Source organism: Lacerta agilis, chromosome 13, assembly GCF_009819535.1.
Source record: "Lacerta agilis isolate rLacAgi1 chromosome 13, rLacAgi1.pri, whole genome shotgun sequence".
Classification (NCBI taxonomy): Eukaryota; Metazoa; Chordata; class Lepidosauria; order Squamata; family Lacertidae; genus Lacerta; species Lacerta agilis.
Window position 1 is genome coordinate 46786971 of NC_046324.1, and position 22848 is coordinate 46809818.

General features: G+C 47.5%; 1 protein-coding gene across 3 annotated transcripts in view; it reads left to right on the forward strand.

The window, feature by feature from the left end:
- Positions 1–9334, forward strand: part of PEMT (phosphatidylethanolamine N-methyltransferase) — a 113695-nt gene extending 104361 nt beyond the window's left edge. For all 3 annotated transcript variants that reach the window (XM_033167826.1, XM_033167824.1, XM_033167825.1), the window contains 2 exons: positions 5771–5845; positions 9275–9334. In XM_033167826.1, coding sequence (XP_033023717.1) covers positions 5771–5845; positions 9275–9323 — 124 coding nt within the window. In that variant the 3' untranslated portion in view covers positions 9324–9334. The remainder of the gene's footprint in view (positions 1–5770; positions 5846–9274) is intronic.
- Positions 9335–22848: the final 13514 nt, after the last annotated feature.

A 22848-nucleotide genomic window follows, 5' to 3' on the forward strand; every position in this document is an offset into this window, starting at 1 on the left:
CCCTTTCCATTTCCTGAAACTCCACTTCAGATGTGAGACTCTGGTGGTCATGAAGTCCCTGCTTGCTGTTAAAGCCACTCTTGAGCTTTGGGTTGTTACCAGAACAACACCTGTCTTCAACGGGAGCTGTCCAAAGTCCTGTAAGGCCTGTACCAACCGCCTGAAACATCCAGCCGCCTCTTGTTTCCTGTGTCGCCCAGCCTGGCTGAAATAGGGCAGCATTAAAGCAGAAGGGGGAAGCTAGTGGAGAACTGAGTATTCACCCCCTTCCCACTGGCCCATCTTAGCCCTCCCAGGAGGAGGAGAGTGAGTCCATTTACACTCATTTCCCTGTTTGCAGTGAATATTTTCCCTTGAAGAAAAGGAAAAAAAACTGTGTTTACTGAGGAGGCCTGGAAATCAGATTGCAAAAAGGAGAGAGAAACATGATCAAGGACTAATCACTCGTATTTATGATGGTGCTCTCTGAAAATAGTTGCTTCTAGAATAGCAGGAGAAGTCAATCCAGCTTTTCCTCCACTCGGCCCCTTGATGCCACATTGATCGTTTTCTTCCTGCATGCCAGCTAAACAAGGTCAGCTGCTGGTTTGGGCCCCTGAAACAAATAAACGTTTTGAAGTAAGAACCCAACAGGCTCTCATTGCTCTCATTTCACTGCCTGCCCAGAGCATCACTCAGTGGCTCAGAGATGGGATGCAATGACTTTTGCTCAATGCAAGGGGCAGGTCAGGTTGATTACTGACTGGTCATGTCAGTTGTTGACTGCTGCAGGGAAGCCAGAAACTTCTTGATCTGCCACATGAGTTGAGTCCGTGTGCCCGCGAAATGCCACCTCCTTTTCTTGAGGTTCCCTTCACAGCACCAAGAAAGTGGGTGGCAGCATTTTGGTTTATTTCAGAGGGAGGTGTGTGGAATTTAGAGGATGGTGGATTCAAAGCTTGCTGGGAATCTTTTAGGCTCCTCAGAGCTGCTAATCGCTGTTTTGCTGCCACCAGACTGCTGTTCCGGAACAATGTCATGCCAAAATCGTGCTGGGGCATTCTCAGACTAGAGTCAGGGGAGATGTAGATGAGTTTAGCTTCCTCTGCCCTCAAGATTCACTTCTTGACCCCCCCCCCCCATCTGAATGTATTTTTACCCCCTTTTGTGCATATGAGCCTGTACCCAAATTTGGGTCAAACTATGGCATCAGCTTTAAGGTCCGTATAGTTAAAGGTCCATATAGTTAAAGCTATGGTTTCCCCAGTAGTGATGTATGGAAGTGAGAGCTGGACCATAAAGAAGGCTGATTGCCGAAGAATTGATGCTTTTGAATTATGGTGGTGGAGGAGACACTTGAGAGTCCCATGGACTGCAAGAAGATCAAACCTCTCCATTCTGAAGGAAATCAGCCCTGAGTGCTCACTGGAAGGACAGATCCTGAAGCTGAGGCTCCAAGACTTTGGCCACCTCATGAGAAGAGAAGACTCCCTGGAAAAGACCCTGATGTTGGGAAAGATGGAGGGCACAAGGAGAAGGGGACGACAGAGGATGAGATGGTTGGACAGTGTTCTCGAAGCTACCAACATGAGTCTGACCAAACTGCGGGAGGCAGTGGAAGGCAGGAGTGCCTGGCATGCTCTGGTCCATGGGGTCACGAAGAGTCGGACACGACTAAATGACTAAACAACAGCAACATGGCGTCAGCCAAAGATTTGGTCCAACACTATCAATGCTTTTCTTCTTGGTCCACATAGAACATAGATAGCAACCAGACCATTGACCTAGCTAGCTGAGAATGGTCTGCACCAGCAACAATCCAGTAGGTTTCTCTCCCACCCATCCCTGGAGATGCCAGGGGATGAACGTGGGACCTTCTGCATGCAAAGCAGTTGTTCTGCCGCTGAGCTGCAGCCCTTGCAGTTGTCAGATGGCAGCTGCTCCCAGATAGCTCCAAACATTGAGGTCCACTTGACCTGGTTTAACAGACCAGCAGAAATCAGATATTGTATGGGGCTGATTGGCTGCTGCCTGTTGTGACGCTAACCCCTGGAGCACTTTCGCAACTCTCTTTATGTTGACTTTGTTGTTGTTTTTAAAGCGGCAAGTGGAAGTTCAAATAAATATACACGATCCACCAGATTTTAATCCCGATTGCTTAGTACACACGAGCTCAGTTTGCATTACTTGAGCTACCCAAGCATGGTTTCTGTCGAAACATGATCGAATAGTTATTATTCTAGTTAGGACAATGGTTTGCTGTGTCGTTTCTTCTACGATGGTGCCTGCCGTCGCAGATATACGCACCATCTGTTTTTTAAAATTGTTTCCCTTACATTTAACCTACTTCTGGGACGCAGCTGCCTTTCGCCGTGTTCTCGTATGATACGGGTTTCTGCTTTTCGGTATATCAAATCAAAACTCATGCGGGCCAATTGTTTACCTGGCTGTTTCCAGATCTGTGACTTAACCTTATCATCAGACTCCAGCATCTAAATGTCCTTCCTTTTCCCACATTGTGAGTGTGTCTCGCTTGCCTGCCATCCTCCTTGCAGCGGCTAAATTGCCAATCACACAAGCGCTACCTAGATACTTCTTTTGGTCATTCTCATTCATCATTTGTCCTCTCCGCTGTGACCCATTTCTGAAGTGGCTAACTCAGCTCGATCTGGGGAGAGGGGAGAGGAACTCGATCAGGGCTTTCATCAGAACAAAACAATCCTCGTAATTGGGCTTAGACAAAGCTCCGTCCTCTACAGGCCCCCCTGATTGATCAAAGGAAAACGCGCGTCACGTCGAGACCAATCCGTCGCTGGCCATTGAGGAAGCGCCTTCTCCAAAACCCTGGCAGAGAAGCGACCAGCTTTCATAGGATGCTAACTTAACATCAAGTCAGGCTATGTGCCCATTGAGCCAGGGGTTGCCAGTTCTTTTTGGAATTGGATTTCTGGATCTAGTGCTGTGGGTGGTGTCTCCCCTGGTCACTTCTCTGCCCCCCTCCCCCGGCATCAGGCACGCTGTCCACAGAGAGACAGAAAAAGGCCAGATTCACACTGTACATTTAAAGCTCTGTGATCCCACTTAATAATAATAATAAATTTTATTTAATAATGATAATAATAATATTAATAATTTTTTATTTATACCCCGCCCTTCCCCGCCAAACCGGGCTCAGGGCGGCTAACACCAATAAAATCACAACAAAAACATAAAACAGTTCATTAAAATACAGATTAAAGTACAATTTAAAATTAAATCTAAACTGCAGCCTCATTTTTAAGTAGCCCACCAATCACACCAAAAGTACGAAACATCAGGGTTAAACTGAAACCAACCCAAAGGCTAGGTGGAACAGCTCCGTCTTGCAGGCCCTGCGGAAAGATGCCAAATCCCACAGAGCCCTGGTCTCTTGTGCCAGACTGTTCCACCAAGTCGGGGCCAGTACTGAGAAGGCCCTGGCCCTAGTTGAAGCCAAACTAGCATCCTTGTGGCTCGGGACCTCCAACAAATTATTATTTGAGGACCTTAAGGTCCTACCCGGGACATACCAGGAGAGGCGGTCCCTTAGGTATGATTTTACCAGTGCAAAGTTATAATGATACAAAACAGAAATCCATATTTAGAGATTTCTCTGAATCTTGAGATTTCCCACCATCCCCTCCATGGGTCCTATTATCCACCTTTTCAACTGCATAGTATTTCTTAATCCATATTATAAATCTCCCCATCTCAACCATGTTATTTGCTACATTACAAGTATTATTAAAAAATCCTGCTAATATTTTCATCTGCTTACAGTAGTCTCCTAAACAAATCCCCCCGCCCCCATTCTTTATTAAAGTTTTTGTCTTCTTAGTTCCTGAGCTTCCCAATCAGTTTTTGCCCTTTTGGCGTATACCCAAAGCTTGACTTGCTACTCTTCTCTAATCACTGCGATACCACTATAAACTAGTTAAGAAAGGTAAAAGGTATGGGACGCAGAAGGTTGGAAGGCTCAGAGGCCAGGAAGTGGTGGTGGGAGAATGATGAGTGCTCAGAGGGAGAAGACTGGGAAGAGGAGGTGTCTGAAACTGAAGAGGTCACAGGGCTTAGTGAGCAGGGAGAGTCTGTGACAGAGAGAAGTCCAGAATCAGAGGAAGAAGCTGAAGGAGCAGAAGAAAGAAGCCAAGAGGCAGAGATCAGTGTGGCTGGTGAAGAGTCACGGGTGTCACCCCCTCCTGCTGCAACAAGCTTCCCTCTCCAACTTGTCTCCCAGAACCAGAAGAGGCATGAAATGGGTGGAGGAGAGATTGGTGAAGTGCAGACACAGTCTCTGATTGGTAAAAGCCTTGGAGAGGAGGGGACTTAGACGACTACGGGGAGACGGCTATGGGGAGGCCTCCGCCCAGTATACCTGAAGGAGCGTCTCCACCCCCATCGTTCTGCCCGGACACTGAGGTCCAGCTCCGAGGGCCTTCTGGCGGTTCCCTCGCTGTGAGAAGTGAGGTTACAGGGAACCAGGCAGATGGGCAGGGTGTGTGTGTGTGTGTGTACAGTGGTACCTCAACTTACAAGTGACAGGACTTCCGCATTTTTCAACTTCCGAATGACCGCCACTTCCAAAATTTTCGACTTCCAAAGTGAAAGCGGTGGCACGATACCTTGATTTATGAAGATTTTAATGCGCTTTTTCGACGTACGAATTTTTTCCCCGTTCCGAGATGGCGGCTTCGACTTGCGAAGATTTCGACTTACGAGTGCGCCTTCAGAACGGATTAACTTCGTAAGTCGAGGTACCACTGTGTGTGTGTATATATATAATTTCAGCCTCAGCAACTGATCTGTGAGGCAAGACATACTGGGGATGAACTGCTGTGCTCATTAGGCCTGGCACTCAACCCAGTCCGAGGGGGCTGTGTTTTTGCTAATAAAGAGTTAACTCCAACTTGCACAGTGTGATTTACTGCCAGCTCGCTCCTGACAGAGAACCACAAATGAACGGCACCCTAAGTCTCCCCCCCATAAGTGTCCTAGGGTGGGTTACAACATGATAAAGGTTACAAAGTTAAAATAAATGAAAAGCCTTCGGAATCAGAAGAATAGGCTGGATCGTAAAAGTCACATTAATTATTACATGTCATTTTAATGATTTTTTGGTACTATTTTCATGCTGTTGTATTGTACGTATAGTTACACACCTCCTTATTATATTCTAAGAGTTGGTGGTATTTACGTAAAAACTTTTATAGATAAAGATGGGGGCATATCTAACTGAGCCTTCCTTTCGGATCTAGACGCCAAATGCACGTCGGCACTTTTGAGTCGCCCTTTCACCTCCTTCCTTCCTTCCAACCTCCTTGGCCTACATTTCTGAGCTGGGGGTCTGGAGTCGTTCCTCATCCGATTCTGCTGACTCCTTTCCGTGGGCTTATATAACCACCTTAAGCAGCTTCCCTAATCTCAGGAGTTAGCCTCATCATTCCATCTCCCGAAAGCCAAATCACATTGTTTTAACTTAGCCAGAGAGACAGGATCCAATTAGGTCAAGAGGCAGTTTTAGCCAAGGAAGAGATTGACCGGTGGTTTTTTGCCAACGGTGTTATTAGGCTGACAGAGTGGGGAGGTGGGGAGAGTTTGCCACCCGATTGCAAAGCCGAAACTTTGGGCGTCCTCCTTCGGAGGGGGAGCGCACCATCTTCCCGGCCCACTGACTCAACGCCGTCTTACATAAGGCCGTTCTAGAATATTGGCAGTAAGAAACCACTTACCCTTCTCTCACCTCTTTGTCTACCTTCCGCCTTTTCAAACTCAGGCATGCAAGCCCAGCTGGTCTCATCCTGACGGCAGTGGTGGCGCTGTGCTACACAATTGCTTTGCGGTACGAAGGGTGAGTCTCTTTGCTGCTTGCTGAACGAAATAACCAGAAGCAATTTCATTTCAGAGAATTGTGTAGAGGGAAGAGACTCGTCTCACCCCGCCTCCCCCAGTTCACTTACCCTCTGTGTGTGTGTGTTTTATCCCCTTTGCAATATGAAACCGCTTTGCACTGAGTCAGACTAAGGATCCCGCAAGCTCGAAAGGTATTGACCGATATGCTTACAGCATCCATTCCCCACCTTTTCCTCCAAGGAGAACGAGGGAGTGTACGTACCTCTCCCCCTCCCGCTTTCATCCCCACAACAACCCAGTGAGGTAGGCTAGGTTGAGAAGCATTGACTGGCCCAAGGTCATGGCCAAGATGGAATTTGAACCTAGTCTGACACTCTTAAACCAGTGTTTCTCAAGCTTGGGTCTCCTCCGGCTGTTGTTGGACTACAATTTCCATCATTCCATCATAGGGATGGTTGGGGTTGCAGTCTAAAAACAGCTGAAGACCCAGGTTGGACAAACACTGCTCTAACCACTACACCACACTGACTCTGCTCCCAACTGACCATGGAGTCTCTAGGGACTAAGGCAGGAGTCTTTCCGACCACCTGCTAACTGAAGACCTGGGATCCAGTGGCTCTCCACGTGCTGTTGGACTGCATCTCCCATCAGCCCCAGCCAGAGTTGCCACTAGCAAAGGGTAATGGGGGTTGTAGTCCAGCAGAATTTGCAGGGATACCCCACACCTAAGTAAAACCAAAGGCTTCAAGGGAGAGGCAGCATTTGAGCTGGGGTTGGCTAGGGCAGGGAGAGATGTGCAACTCTGCTGGTGTCCTGAGAACACCTTCCAAGCATTAGGAGCAGGAAGGGAGTCATTTAGAGAATATTATTATTATTATTATTATTATTATTATTATTATTATTATTATTATTATTATTTATTAATACCCCACCCATGTGGCCAGGTCTCCCCAGCCACTCTGGGCAGCTCCCAACAGAATATTAAAAACATGATAAAACATCAAACATTAAAAACTTCCCTAAACAGGGCTGCCTTCAGATGTCTTCTAAAAATCAGATAGTTGTCTATTTCCTTGACATCTGACAGGAGGGTGTTCCACAGGGCAGGTGCCACTACTGATAAGGCCCTCTGCCTGGTTCCCTGTAACCTCACTTCTCGCAGTGAGTGAACTGCCAGAAGGCCCTCGGAGCTGGACCTCAGTGTCCGGGCTGAGTGATGGGGTTGGAGATGCTCCTTCAGGTATACTGGGCTGAAGCCATTTAGGGCTTTAAAGGTCAACACCAACACTTTGAATTGTACTCAGAAACGTACTGGGAGCCAATGTAGGTCTTTCAGGACCGGAGTTATGTGGCCTCGGCGGCTGCTCCCATTCACCATTCTAGCTGCCGCATTCTGCCAGATAGACATGGAAGACCTGCAGCCTCCTGATGTTAGACCAGAATTCCTTCTGTATCCCAGTTGCTGGAAGCTACAGGTGGCGCTGTGGGTTAAACCACAGAGCCTAGGGCTTGCCGATCAGAAGGTTGGTGGTTCGAATCCCCGCGACGGGGTGAGCTCCCGTTGCTCAGTCCCAGCTCCTGCCAACCTAGCAGTTTGAAAGCACGTCAAAAGTGCAAGTAGATAAATAGGTACCACTCCGGCGGGAAGGTAAACGGCATTTCCGTGCGTTGCTCTGGTTTGCCAGAAGCAGCTTAGTCATGCTGGCCACATGACCCGGAAGCTGTACGCCGGCTCCCTCGGCCAGTAAAGCGAGATGAGCGCCGCAACCCCAGAGTCGGACACGACTGGACCTAATGGTCAGGGGTCCCTTTACCTTGCCTTTATAGGAGGGGAGAGTGCTGTTGTGCTCAAGTCCTGCTTGTGAATTTCCCACAGGCTTCTGGTTGGCCACTGTGAGATCAGGATGCTGAAATGGACGGGCCATTGGTCTGATCCAGCTGGCTTTTCTTACAGCTTTTGCTCTGAACCAGTGAAGGACTTTCTGCCAATCCCCGACCAGATTAAACGGCTGGCCTCTCAAACCGGCAAGAAACATTTTGTACTCCTCCAGTTTCCATGCATGATTTTCTCTCTCTCGAACCCACACACTCATTGAAAAAGCCTCTCCTGCTGCCTTAATTATACGCTGGCAGCTCCCGATATTTGCAGTTCATTCGTTCAAATGTGATCTGCGAAAGGAAGGAAGGGAGGGAGGTCTAACTCTGCTTCCTCTTGGGCTCACGGAGAAACCCCTAGGTGGTGGCAAGAAGTGGAGTTTAATTACCTGCTAGCAAAAATGCCTTTTATTTAGACGTGAGAAGGAGACAACATCCCATAACCCTGGCCTGGGGGGAAGAGGGATGTGGTACCCTCTCCCGCAACGTTCTTGTCAACCACATTCAATTTACTGTGAAACTGTGGACAATGGAACTCACTGCCACAGGAGCCACCAATTCAGATGGCTTTGAAAGAGGGCTGGGCAATTTCACGAAAGCTACCAGTTGCTTACTGGCCGTGACGACTGTGCTTTGCCGCCACAGTTGCAGGCAGTTCATGCTTTTGAATACCAGTCGCTGGAAGCCGCAGGAAGGCAGGACACCCTTGTGTTCGAATCCTGCTTTCCGGTTTCCTGCAATGGGCATCCGATTGGCCACCGTGAGAACAGGATGCCGGGTTAGGTAGGGCATTGGCTTCATCCAGCAGGAACTCCTCCTCTGTTCTTATTTAAGTTTAGAAACAGAAAGCTGCCTTGTACCGAGTCAGTCCATTGTGCCATGTAACTCAGTGTTGTCTGCACGGACTGGCAGCAGCTCTCCAGGGACTCAGGTCTTGCTCTGCCCTACCTGGAGATACCTGGGCCTCAACCTGAGACCTTATTTGTGCAAAGGGTGTGCTCTGCTGTTGAACCGCATCCCTTCCACAGGAAGTTATAGGAGCCACTAACATCAAATCTGCTCCTTTAACACTCAGCTCCAGCTTGGGTTCAATCTGTTGGTCATGCTAAGCTGTGACACACAGAACTGACTTACTTAACAATAGTCAAGAGACCAGGCTTGCTGGGGAAAGGGGCAAAGGTCAGGGGCAGAAAGCATGCTATGCACTTGCCCATTCTGCCACCCCAGCCTTTTAACTCCTTATTCAGACTGGAATGCTTCTGGGAACTGTAGTTTACCTCTTACGAAGCTACAAGTCCCAGCATCCTCCTCCCCTGGTTTTCATCTGCGATCTTAACAGAAAAAGGAGGGGGGGAATACAAACGAAATACAATTAATAACAATAGTTCCCAGCACACCTAAACTACAGTTCCCATGATTCTTTGGGGGGAGCCATGTGCGGGTTTGGCGCAGGAAGAGACAGGGGCAACGCAGTCGTCTCATGTTAACCAGCTCCTTCTTCTTCTTCTTCTTGTCTCCCTGTCAAACTCGTATGCCGCTTCTGATTCCTCAGGCCTTTCACAGAAGAAATCTATCGCCGGAAAGCAGCCATGAGCAAATAGGACACAGAAGCCTGAGAAGAACGGCTCGGTTTGGACGCTGGAAGCTGCCCTGCCGCCGCCACTAGCTAACGGGTGCAGGATAATTTGAATGGGCGCGAAAAGTATAGCCTGACTTCTAAATCATGCTTTCCACGGACTCTTCAGAAGCCTCCTTTCGAGATGGAGTTGGGAGGGAGTGGTTATGGAAGGACCCCCCCCTCCCTCCCCACCTCAATCCTTCACAAAGCCTCTCACCAACCCCAGGCGGGGAGGGGGGGCTTTTGACGAAGACCCCTGCCCCACCCCTGCCTTTCAGCAGCTTCCATTAACTGTGCCAAGTCCGAATGTGCTGATTATATACTCGAGAGCGTCGAGAAAAGTGGAACAGCCAGGAGGCCTGATTGTTTTATGTAACCACACACCCCAAAAAGATGACTAATGTACATTCCTCTTGGGGGTGCCGGGGGGGGGGTGGAGAGAGAAAAGCCATAATTGCACAGGCCCGTTGAAGGCACACGAGAGTTTTGCCCCTGCTGGACTGTGGGAGGTGGCGTTAACCTTTTGGAAAGGGAAGTGGGGTTTGGAGCTCATTCGCTGCGCTGGAACGCCCAGTGCCGCAGTTTCTCACGCCGTCTTTGAGGTCCTTTTTCGAGGTCGTTCTTCTGCTACCCCTCTTCTCGTGGAGCTTTTCAGCCGGAGCAGCTCACTCGGAAGCTCGGCAGGTGCCGGAAGGTGTTTTTTCGTGGGGCGTCGCAGAGCTAGCAGCTGAACCGCATGGTCAGAACGGTTATATGGTGTGCCTTTTGCTGGGCTGAACCCATTCCACACTGCTTATAAAGAACTGACATGTTTTGAGCGAGGAGAGCCAGGCCCCTCTCCCCGTAGAAAACAAGCATGTCAGGGGGAAAGACTACTACTAATAATAATTTTTATTTATACCCCGCCCTTTCCGATTTAAAAACCGGGCTCAGGGCGGCTAACAGCAAATATAAAACATTGATTAAAAATGACTTTAAAAACAGCATAAAGTGCAACATAAATGTAGCATCGCTAGGGCTAACTGGCCAAGTTAGATCCTGCTAGGGCCACCAAAGAGACCAGGGAATAATTTAAATGTGGGGTCCCAGAAGGGTTTCTTCATAGAAAAAAGGAAGGGGGAAAGGAATGGAGGATCAGGCTAAATTGAAGGCCAGGCGGAATAGCTCTGTGTTACAGGCCCTGCAGAATGAGATCAAGTCCTGCAGGGCCCTCGTCTCGTGGGACAGAGCATTCCACCAGGTCGGAGCCATCACTGAAAAGGCCCTTGCCCTGGTGCAGTATAATCTGACTTCTTTAGGGCCCTGGACCCTTAAGCTATTATTATTCATGGACCTTAGGGTCCTCTGCGGGACATAGCAGGAGAGGCGGACCGGTATATACGAGGGTCCTAGGCCGCATAGGGCTTTAAAGGTCAAAACCAGCACCTTAAACCTGATCTGGTACTCCACTAGGAGCTAGTGCAGCTGGTAAAGCACTGGGTGAATATGCTCCCATGGCAAGGGCCCCGTGAGGAGCCTCGCTGCAGTATTCTGCACCCGCTGGAGTTTCTGGGACTAAGCTAAACCTTCCTGATAAGCTAGAATTCTGTGCAGGGAGGCTCTTGCTGCTTTTTTATTTTTTAAAAACGTGACAGCGTTTAAAGAAGTATTTCTCCCTTCCTGCAGTCTGAAATGGTAGTTCCTGGCCAAGCTGCATCACATGATCCTGCTGGAGGAGAATTTCAGTTCTCTACCTGGCTGTTTGGGTTGCGCACTCAGCTTCTCGCCCTGTGAGGTCTTTTGATTCTTGCAGCAGACTCCTTGGCCTCTGGCCTCTCTTCCTGCCCTTGATGCCATTGGCTGACCTGCTCTGACATCACGCAGTTAGAATTTAGGTTCCGAAATACGTGAGCAGCTTTTCTGAGATTAAACCTCAGAAGCTTTATCTTTGGGCTTTTACGAGTCTCGCTCCGGCCACACCCAGATCAGATCCCTCTGGGGGTGTCAAAGGGGCAGGGGGAGCCGCAATATGACAATTCCCACAATTCAAGTAACATGACATAAGTGCCACAAATCTTCTCTGAGCACCTGCCCAGAATGCAAAGCCAATTGCCCCCTTGGTTTGGGAAAAGTTGGAATGTATTTGATGACATTTACCGCAGCTGCGGTCACATCGATGACGGCATGCTCAAAGCGGTTTTCCCTAGCAGGGCTTTCCTGCAGAGGTGTGTCCCTCCTCTGCCTGTCAAACACCACTGCCCATACTTTCAGGCCTGGCCGAAAAGATGATGGAGACTGGAAAGCCTTTTGGAGATCAAGGGATGGAAAAGCGATCCAGGTGCCCTTAGGAATCTGGTGCCTTTTTTGCTGTGTGTACAGTTGGTGCTATAAATTCCTTTCCCTTCTTTTCTCTCCTTACTGGTGTTCATTTATGGTTCTACCACTTTCCACCGGCCTGCCGTGAAAATATGTGATCCCCAGTGCTCTGCCATTGTTTCCAAGATCTCCCAGACAATCCCCCAGTATCGGCTTCTGGGGCGTATCCAAATAATTCCTTCCACTGCTGCCCTAACCTTCTGTGCCCCGTACATTTTGCCTTTCTGACCTAGCTCCAGTCATCCGAACTATACTCACTAAATACCAAAAGGAGACAGGAGCGCAGGAGGCTGCTTTATACAGAGTCAGGCCAGTGGTCCATCTTGCTCAGGACTGTTGGCACTGACTGGCAGCAGCTTTCCAGGGTTTCAGGAAAGAGTCTGTTCCAACACTACCTGGAGTTGCCAGGAATTGAACCTGGGACCTTCTGTCAGATGCTGTATGCAACGGCGGAACGGCGCTCTCTCTCTCCCTGGCGCCACTGCGCCATGCCTCTGTTTCCCTTTCCCTCGGGTGAAATCCCCAATGGAGAATGAATCACAAGCGGGTTTTCCTTTTGGGAAAACAGGTTGCAAACAAACTTTATTATAACAGGTGTAAACAAGGAGTTTTGGTTCTCCTTCTTCCACAGACATACAACAAACTGCTGTTGCTTTTTATTAAAATGTATACTATCTTAAGTTATAGGCTGTTTGCTGTTCAGGCTTAACGTTAGTTCATTTTACACATCTTCCATAGATCAGGAACTGTTGCTAGTTAACTGTTTTCTGGCAAGGGGCGAAAAACACTCAGTAACTCAACCTGCTTAGTAAACAAACTTTTCCGTCACACTGTACCACTGAGCTCTGGCCCTTCTCCGTGCTAGATTAAGCAAGCTATAGCATGGAAGCCCATGTCAAATTTGGGCTTTATATCTTAATAGTGTTACCCTGTTTCCCCCGGCTTTGTCCACAGCAGTTGGACCTCAAGGTGCCGAGTGCTAAATACCCCCGTTTGAAAAAATAAAATACAGAAGTCCAGTGACTGTTTGTGTGTGTGTGTGTGTTCCTTGTTCTGCCAGACACATTGTATGCTACGTTCCCCATTGCTTTTCGATCAGCCTTGTTCACGACTCCTTCAAAAGGACATTATATTTAGATATTCCCCACCTCACCCCGCAGCCTCTCAACTTGCTTCATGTTGGCGAGGGGGCACTAGTCCCCCTAACAACTGAGAAGGCAAAGATGCATTGCATTATTCAGAAAGCGTCTGTCAGGTTTCACCGGTTTGGCTTATAGTTAATGGGTCTAAATGAGCTCTCGCTTGTCGAAGGGCGAATTGGGGGATTTTCCAGAAGAAGGCAGCTGCTTCCATGCACTCCCAGTTGTCCTTATTTGCTAGTTATCGTCCTGCACCTCCCTGGTAAAATCACTGCCATGGTGTAAGTTCTGCATTTTTGTGTGAGCTGTTGGTGTTTGCAGCCCTCAGAGTTCAGCCCCTAGTCTGATATCTTTAGAAATATCTGGGCAGGTAATGCTTCTAGTCCTCAACAATATATCTGTCTGCCTCCTGCTCTGACACCCTTTGTTGTTGTTGTTCTGTCGTTCAGTCGTGTCCGACTCTTTGTGACCCCATGGACCAGAGCACGCCAGGCACGCCTATCCTTCACTGCCTCTCGCAGTTTGGCCAAACTCATGTTAGTAGCTTCGAGAACACTGTCCAACCATCTCATCCTCTGTCGTCCCCTTCTCCTTGTGCCCTCCATCTTTCCCAACATCAGGGTCTTTTCTAGGGAGTCTTCTCTTCTCATGAGGTGGCCAAAGTACTGGAGCCTCAACTTCAGGATCTGTCCTTCCAGTGAGCACTCAGGGCTGATTTCTTTAAGGATGGATAAGTTTGATCTTCTTGCAGTCCATGGGACTCTCAAGAGTCTCCTCCAGCACCATAATTCAAAAGCATCAATTCTTCGGCGATCAGCCTTCTTTATGGTCCAGGTCTCACTTCCGTACATTACTACTGGGAAAACCATAGCTTTAAATATACACCCTTAACTGTACTTAATGGTGTGAAGCAGAGCCCCGAAGCCTGCCCTCTCAACACCAAGGTTGTTGCAGTTTATCTAGATGGCTCGGGTGGAGGGGGGGTGGCATGTCAAAATTGCAAAGATGCTGCGATGGAGCCAATTGGGTGCTCATCTAACCTCGTTGCTGCTCAGCCCCACCCAAACTCTGTCCCACCAGCTTGGTCTGCAGATTTCACCTTGTAGAACCCTCTCCCCCCCCCCCAACTTTGCTTGACACTAATGTCAACAGCTACTCTTTTATATTCTCCCCTTGCATAATCCATAAATCTGCTAAGCCAGTGATGAAAGGAGGTGTTAAACAACAACAGATTCCAGGTCTGTCCTGTTCTTTGCAGTCACAGGCTCGGATTTTGCTGGTGTCTCTTCTTACAAAACGAGAAGTTTAAAATATTGCTTGTGCTCTCAGCGAGTTTTGTCCTGCTTTTCTATATTAAAAAAACAAACAAACCGCAGCACCTCTGTCCCCAAGCTGCCGCCTTTGGCTTATTGGCAGCGTTTGTTGCGGAAGATTAAACGGCTTTCCTTCCCCATTTCTAAAGAAACGTTAATGTCGCTCGGGAAATTTCTAAGAATCGGGGCAGATCTGCCTGGCAACGTCTCCGAACCCACGACAAGGGTTGCAGTCCAGTTGAATCCAGGGAGAGGCACGCCGTCTGTCAATCAGCTCATCACATTGACAGCAGGCCTTCTCCCAAGGTGGTTGCAACCTCAAGCAGTTGCTCTCAGTGCAAGGCATTTTGCCGCCCGAGGCAGAGGTGGCATCTTTTCCCAATTCCACTTGCAGAGCCCAACCACACTGGCAAATTAATCTTCCTTCAACGTTGATGATGAGGTAGCAATCTCCACCACACCTGAGAAAAGCAGGCCAGGCTGCGAGAGGCCGTGGGGGAACAGACAGCAATGTATGGTAGGTGCTCAGAAGGAGTATAGCTTGGGACTGGAATTGCTGTCTCTGGATATCCGCCGCCTGAGGCAGTTTCCTTGCGCTGCCTAATGGTAGGGCCGGCCTTGCTCAGGAATCCACATGCAGTACGTGCCATCTTGGAGGCATGACGACCAGAGGAGGGTCAGCAACTGCTAGGTGGGTGAATCTGGCAATTTCCGGTTCTAACCAGTCGTAATAATAATAATAATAATAATAATAATAATAATAATAATAATAATTTGTTATTTATACCCCGCCCATCTGGCCGGGTTTCCCCAGCCACTCCGGGCGCCTTGCAACAGAACATTAGAATGCAATAATCTATTAAACATTAAAACCGTCCCTAAACAGGGCTGCCTTCAGATGTCTTCTAAAAGTCTGGTAGTTGTTTTTCTCTTTGACATCTGACGGGAGGGCGTTCCACAGGGCGGGTGCCACTACCAAGAAGGCCCTCTGCCTGGTTCCCTGTAACCTCACTTCTCGCAGTGAGGGAACCGCCAGAAGGCCCACAGCACTGGACCTCAGTGTCTGGACAGAACGATGGGGGTGGAGACGCTCCTTCAGGTATACTGGGCCGAGGCTGTTTAGGGCTTTAAAGGTCAGCACCAACACTTTGAATTATGAAAGTTCAGTACTCCACATTTTCCGAATCAAATTGTGGTGGTTTCAACTGAGCCCTGCTGAAAGTATTGATGGTATTTTATTTTTTTATTAAATTTATTTGGTTTTTCACGTTACAGTTTTACAATCACATATCCAACATACAGCATAAAGACAAGATTCCATAGAATCTCTTGGACTTCCCTCCTGCCCTTTATGGGTCCTATTGTTAATCATTTCCTCCTGCATCTTTTATAATAATCCAAATCTTTTACCTCGCCATTATATCCAAAATTCACCATTAAACTACAAGTGTTATTCCAATCCTACTAACAATTTTACATGTTTACAATGGTTTTTAAGATAAATAATAATTTCCTCCCATTCTTTATTTTGGTCTTCCTGATTTCTGATTCTTTCAGTCAATTTTTGCCAGTTCTGCATAACCCATCAACTTAATCTGCCATTCCTTTCTGGTTGGGACTGAAAATATTGATAGTATTAAACCTAAGTCAGTCATTAAAGAATTGTAGAGCTGGAAGGGACCCTAAGGATCATCTAGTCCAACCCCCTGAAATGCAGGAATACGCAACTGGCCCACACGGGGATCGAACCTGCAACCTTGGCATTATCAGCATTATGCTCTAACCAACTGAGCTATCCAGGCTGTAGGATTGTTGTCTTCGTGCCCAGTTCTTTGGCTTCCTGGAGCCATCTAGCCACTACTCCATGCTGGACCAGATGGAGTTTTTCTGTTTGATCCAACAGGGGTCTTCATAAAAAACACACCAGTATAATAATAATAATAATAATAATAATAATAATAATAATAATAATAATAATAATAATAATAATAATAATAATAATAATAATAATAATAATAATATCTGGTTGGGTTTCCCCAGCCACTGGGTGGCTTCTAGCAAAATATTAAAATGCAAGTTTCTAGACTTGAACCCTCGCTAAAGATTTCACCCAACCCATCCAAGCCTTCCTTCAGCCTAACGCTCTCATGATTTCATGAATCTTCCATCCCTAGCTTTTCCTTCTCAATTTCAAGCTTCTAATACCAGTGGAGTCATTTCCTTGAGCTTTGCAACCAATCCTTTGGGGACTTCATTGTGCACCACAACGACACTTATGAATGGAGCGTTGATGGAGATCTCTGCAATCCTGCCGCAGGCCAGGCCTTCGGTTTCTGCTCTGTTGCTATTTATTCAAGGGATAATTATTTTGGACCGCTGCCTCGTGGGTCGAGATTAATTGGGGCCGTGGTGGCTGGAGCTGGTTCACACCTGCCTCTGTTAATCACAAGGCAGAACCGCTACTCAATGGCAGAAGAGGCCTCCTCACCCATGCCTTGCCGCTCTGAGAAAATGAGGGTAGATAAAAGCATTCGTGGGGCAGGGGGAGAGATATGATTATTATCTGTTTGCTTGGTAAATGCACTCAGAGTGACAGGTGCACAGACTATAAGCTTGCACCAAGAAGGAGCATTTCTCAATCTGATCTGAATTCCGCAGCAGGGAGGAACTTCGTTCCGTTCCGTGTGGATGAAGAAAAGCAACTTCAAATTATCAAAAGGAGAAGGAAGCGGGAAGGAAGATGGCATTGGAAAGGTGGAGAGGGGAGGAATTCAATTCAGCTCACAGTTAAAGGATATGAACTGACGTTATGCGAGAACTGGAATGCAGACTTCCCAATTTGCACTTCTCAGAATTTTGCAGTGCGTTTCTGCAGCCAGTGGCAGACTTTGGGCTCTCAATTTTCAGCGGCACCCTGTGCGATGGTAAAATCCGCCTCCCCCCACCTCTCGCACTTGGTTCCACAATGTTGTTGTGCAACCGCATCGGTCGTGCTGCCCTAAAACCGCCGCTGCTCCCATCCGCATAAGGCCAAGTAATACGTGCAAAAAAATGTATACAGGTGAAACTCGAAAAATTGGAATATCGTGGAAAAGCCCATTTATGTAAGCAATTGTTTTCATTAGCTACTGGAGCTGAATATATGAGATAGACTCATGACACGCAAAGCGAGATATGTCAAGCCTTTGTTTGTTATAATTGTGATGATTATGGCGTACAGCTGATGAGAACCCCAAAGTTGAAATTGTGAATTTGGGGTTCTCATCAGCTGTACGCCACAATCATCACAATTATAGCAAATAAAGGCTTGACATATCTCGCTTTGCATGTCATGAGTCTATCTCATCTATTAGTTTCACCTTTTAAGTTGAATTACTGAAAGAAGTGAACCTTTCCACGATATTCTAGTTTTTCGAGTTTCACCTGTATACTCGGGTATCATCTGGCCACAGATTCCCTGCCCTGATGTAAAATACATGCAGGTCCACCGTTCAAACAGCCTCAAAGATGTTCCCTTCCTTAGTTGTGCTCGCAGCTTCCTGCGCCCGACACCTGCTAGAGTCACGTGCAGCAGAAGTGTTTGGTTTTCTCCAGTCAGGTGAGCAGTATGCCATCATTTCTCAGATAGCGACAGCCCCTTTGGTGATGGGGACGCTATCGCGTGGCATCTTAAACAAACATCAGGATCCACCTGCAGAGCTTTGTGGGATTAGAAGCCAGGGGAAAAAGATTGCAGAGCACATAATATAATCATAATCATAATATTTATTATTTATACCCTATCTGGCTGGGTGACTCCTAACAGAATACAGTGGTACCCTGGGTTACGCACACCCTGTGTTGCGGACGTTCGAGTTGCGAACGCCCGCAACCCGGAAGTGCTTCCAGAGAGCGTGCGACCCCCGGATGCGCAGAAGCGTTCTGCGCACTTCGCACATGCGCAGAAGTGCTCAAATCGCGCTTCTTCCGGGGTTTTTTGTTTGTTTGTTTGTTTTTTCGTGCGTTCGTGATACGCACGCCCACGTTACATACCGCGACCCGGAACAGATCGCGTATGTAACCTGGGGTACCACTGTATTAAAAACAAGATAAAACATCAAACATTAAAAACTTTCCTAAACAGGGCTGCCTTCAGGTGTCCTCTAAAAGTCAGATAGTTGTTCATTTCCTTGACATCTGATGTGAGGGCGTTCCACAGGGCGGGTGCCACCACCAAGAAGGCCCTCTGCCTGGTTCCCTGTAGCCTCACTTCTTGCAGTGTGGGAACCACCAGAAGGCCCTCGGAGCTGGATCTCAGTGTCTGGGCTGAACGATGGGGGTGGAGACGCTCCTTCGGGTATACTGAGCCGAGGCATCCCCTGTTCTTTGTTTCCCTACCAAATGCTCCAAGATATACTGCCACTGCACCTGGAGGCTCCTTCATCACAACAAACCGTCATCTGTGGTTTGAACGCGGGGGAAGCAAAACGACGATGAGCAATGTCTATTGGTGCATGGGACTCAGTTGCATGCTAGATTTGTTTTACTTGCACACAATTCCCTCGTTGTTTATTCTCTCAGGTCAATAAAAGGAATGTATGTGTGCTGTTTGTTCCGAGCACCCTGTGAGAGGCAAGGAGCCACCTCAGTAAAACTAGCTGCAGCATCTGGTGCTTGGGATATTATATGAGTTGTCGCCCATCCGGTGGTAGCTGCAGTGGGAAATGCGCTGGCTTTGGCCTTCTGGATGCAAAGAGGTCTCCTGTTTTCATGGGCACTGTGGCAAGGCCATCCACCCTGCTCCCTCAAAAGCTGGATCGTTCTATTGCTTGGCAAATCCATGCAGAGCACCTGGGTTTCTTTATGGTTTCTTCTCTCCCCACTCACTGTGCCTTAGAAAGACTTACATTTCCTCCCAGCCTTTCCCTGAACCTGTAAGATCAGACCCCGTTTTGAGTTTCTGAATGCCCTGGATTCTGATTTTTGTGGGGTTTTTTATATGCCTTTAATGATCTAGGGTTGTATTTCTGTTTTAATCACATGAGAACATAAGAATTATCCCGCTGGATCCGGCCAGTGGCCTATTAAGTCCAGCATCCTGGCCAAACAGATGCTGCTATTGGGGTGTCCATAAGCAGGACCCGAGCATAACAGTACCCTCCCCTCCTTTCCTATATTGTACACCACTTAAAAATATATATATAAGGGGTTTATAAATTATTACGAGGTCCTCCTCCGAGGGTCCTCTGCTGCTTCCCTCACTGTGAGAAACAAAGTTTCAGGGAACTGGGAAGAGGGCCTTCTCGGTAGTGGCTCCCTCCCTGTGGAACACCCTCCTTCCAGATGCCAAGGAGATAAAGTGCAACACAACTTTTGGAAGACATCTGAAGGCAGCCCTGTAGCAGGAAGTTTTTAATGCTTGGAGTTTTACTGTGTTTTTATATATACTGTAAGCCACCCAGAGTGGCTGAGGAAACCCAGTCAGATGGGTGGGTGGGTGTGATTAAAACAAAGTACAGTTGTGCCTCGGTTGTCGAACATAATCCGTTCCAGAAGACCGTTCGACTTCCGAAACGTTCGACAACCAAGGCATGAAGGGCGGTCGGCAAAGTCAATGGAGAAAAAAACCGCAGTGGAAGCCATTGGACTTCTGAGGCACATTCAAAAACGGCAGCAATTACTTCCAAGTTTTCGGCCTTCGGGTTCCAAAACGTTCGGCTTATGAGGCGCTCAAAAACTGAGGTGCCGCTGTATTTAAAATACAGCAAAACACATTTAGACCAGCAATTAAGAAAACCCAACGTTCAACATCACCTGCGATTTAGTTTCCAAGGAAGGAGCCTGTCTTGGCCGATCTTGGGAGGGAATCCCACAGTGCCTCTGGTGTAGATGGGACCAAGAGGTAAAATGCCCACCTGAGGATCATAGCACCTGGGCAGGTTCCTATAGAGAAGGCGCTCAGCTGAGGATCTCGGCCATCTTTCAGGTCGCCTTGGGCCCAAGCTTTAAGTCAATGAAAGAAGTGAGCTGAGGTCACCCATTCACAAAAGGGGGAACCAAAACAACCATTTAAAAAGACGAAGCCTTGTTGATGTTGTTGGAGTATGATGCTGAGATGAGCCGGCCGACAGCACGTGGGACGTGATGGCGCTGAGGGCACAGGGCCCTGTGGCTGAGGCTTCACATGGATCCAGGCGGGTTTCTCTGAGCCCCGGCTTTTGTTCTGCGTTCCCCAGCGCCTTCCACCGGGGCCCAGCCTCTCCCTCCGCTTGGTTACAAAGAGATGCACTGGATGTTCCCAGCCGGGCCTCGGTTCGAATTATCGTCACCTAGTTAGCCAGCTGGGACGCCAGTCCTGCAGAACATTGTGTCTGAAGATCCCCGCGCGGAGGGAAGGTAGGCGAAAGGCCAGGCGTTCATCTGCCTTTCTGGGGTGAGAAGCATTAACATGTCCTGGTGCTGTACCCAGCGAGACAGCATTCTCACACCTCCGGCGGACTTTAAAAGAGGCCGGGATTAGCAAGGAAATGTCAACAGTAACCGGAGACCGCCCCCAGCCTGCACACATTGCCGCGAAATATAGGCCATGGGCAGCGGTTCAGGAGGAAAGACACCCCTACCGTTGAGGGCTGAGCGGAGAGGCCGGCAGCTGTTCCCATCCTAAATCTTGGCACTGTTCCATGTCTACCGCTCTGGGTACACTTGTTCCTGCTGGCCATGATCTGCCACACAGAAAATGTCTCCTTGCTAGGCCTCGAGCTGGCCTGAACAGGGCCGTGCCTACCATTTGGCAGAGTGAGGTGGGTGCCTCTGGTAGGGTTTGCCGGATCGCACCGTCCCTGACTCCAGGGCTGACCTGAAGTTTCTGGATTTGCCTGGCTGCTCCCAGGAGGCATCCTATAAAGGGGAAACCGCATGCAAAAATGAATGTGTTGTGCAGAATTGTATAAATGTGTATAATACAAGAAATGTGGCGTGCAATTTTTCAGGTGTGTGCTTTGTCGTTATTTTATTGCAGAAATCGGGCAAATTTAAGGTTGGAAAGATGAGAAACTGACTGGGACTGAAATGGACCGATCCATCCATCCCTCACTGAGATCCGACTGCCAATTCAGTTGACTTCTTTATGCAAAGTGTCAACTTCTCCATTGCCTCTGGCAGCGAAATATTTTGAACCGGTCCTGGGCTTGTCTGAAGCAATAATAATAATAATAATAATAATAATAATAATAATAATAATAATAATACAGGTGAAACTCGAAAAATTAGAATATCGTGGAAAAGTCCATTTATGTAAGCAATTGTTTTCATTAGCTACTGGAGTTCAATATATGAGAAAGACTCATGACATGCAAAGCGAGATATGTCAAACCTTCGTTTGTTATAATTGTGATGATTATGGCGTTCAGCTGATGAAAACCCCCAAGTTGAAATTGTTAATTTGGGGTTATCATCAGCTGTACACCATAATCATCACAATTATAACAAATAAAGGCTTGACATATCTCGCTTTGCATGTCACGAGTCTTTCTCATATATTAGTTCAACCTTTTAAGTTGAATTACTGAAAGAAATGAACCTTTCCACGATATTCTATTTTTTCGAGTTTCACCTGTAATAGGCGACTTCGAACAAAATATTTAAAATACATTAAAACACCAGTCGTAAAAAAACTTCCCTAAACATGGTTGCCTTCAGGGCAACTGAGTAGGATTCGAACTCGGGTTTCTCCACTCCAGCCCAGCATTTCCAATCCGCTGCTCCATATAGCTCTCTTTCCCATCTGTTAGGCTGGGGCAAGGGGCAATATTTCCCCCACGTGCTTGTTTGTCACGCCTGGGAGAAAGGGTTTGGCTTTCCATGGACCAAAATGAGCATATCCGGCAGGAGAGAGCAAAGGGTGTGCATTTCCAGGTAGCTCTCAGTTTATGCAGAAAAGCAAACACATTTGAAGTTCAGGCAGGGCCAGACAAACATTGTATTGTGAGAGAGGGAAATGCAAGTAAACACAGCCCATCTGCAAAAGGAGAGTTTCATGGCAATGTCAGCAAAACCAGAAGGAAGCGAGAAAATAAAAACATGCAACGTATTGCCATGTATTGTTATTATTTTCTAATAAAAGCCTTGTCATGAGGACTAGCGGCGTGAGCGAGGAGGGCGTGTCAGAGAAAGAAAGTGCTCTCGCACTCGGATCCTGCTTGCAGACTTCCCACAGGCATTAGAATACCGTGGAAAGGTTCATTTCTTTCAGTAATTCAACTTAAAAGGTGTAACTAATATATGTGATAGACTCATGACATGCGAAGTGAGATATGTCAAGCCTTTATTTGTTATAATTGTGATGATTATAGCGTACAGCTGATGAGAACCCCAAATTCACAATCTCAACTTTGGGGTTTTCATCAGCTGCACGCCATAATCACCACAATTATAACAAGCAAAGGCTTGACATATCTCACTTTGTATGTCATGAGTCTATCTCATATATTAAACTCCAGTAGCTAAGGAAAACAATTGCTTACATAAATGGATCCAATTACAGGTGGGTAGCCGTGTTGGTCTGCCATATCTGAAGAAGTGTGCATGCACACGAAAGCTCATACCAAGAAGAAACTCAGTTGGTCTCTAAGGTGCTACTGGAAATAATTTTCTATTTTGTTACATAAATGGACTTTTCCACAATATCCTAATTTTTCGAGTTTCACCTGTATATCCCACCTTT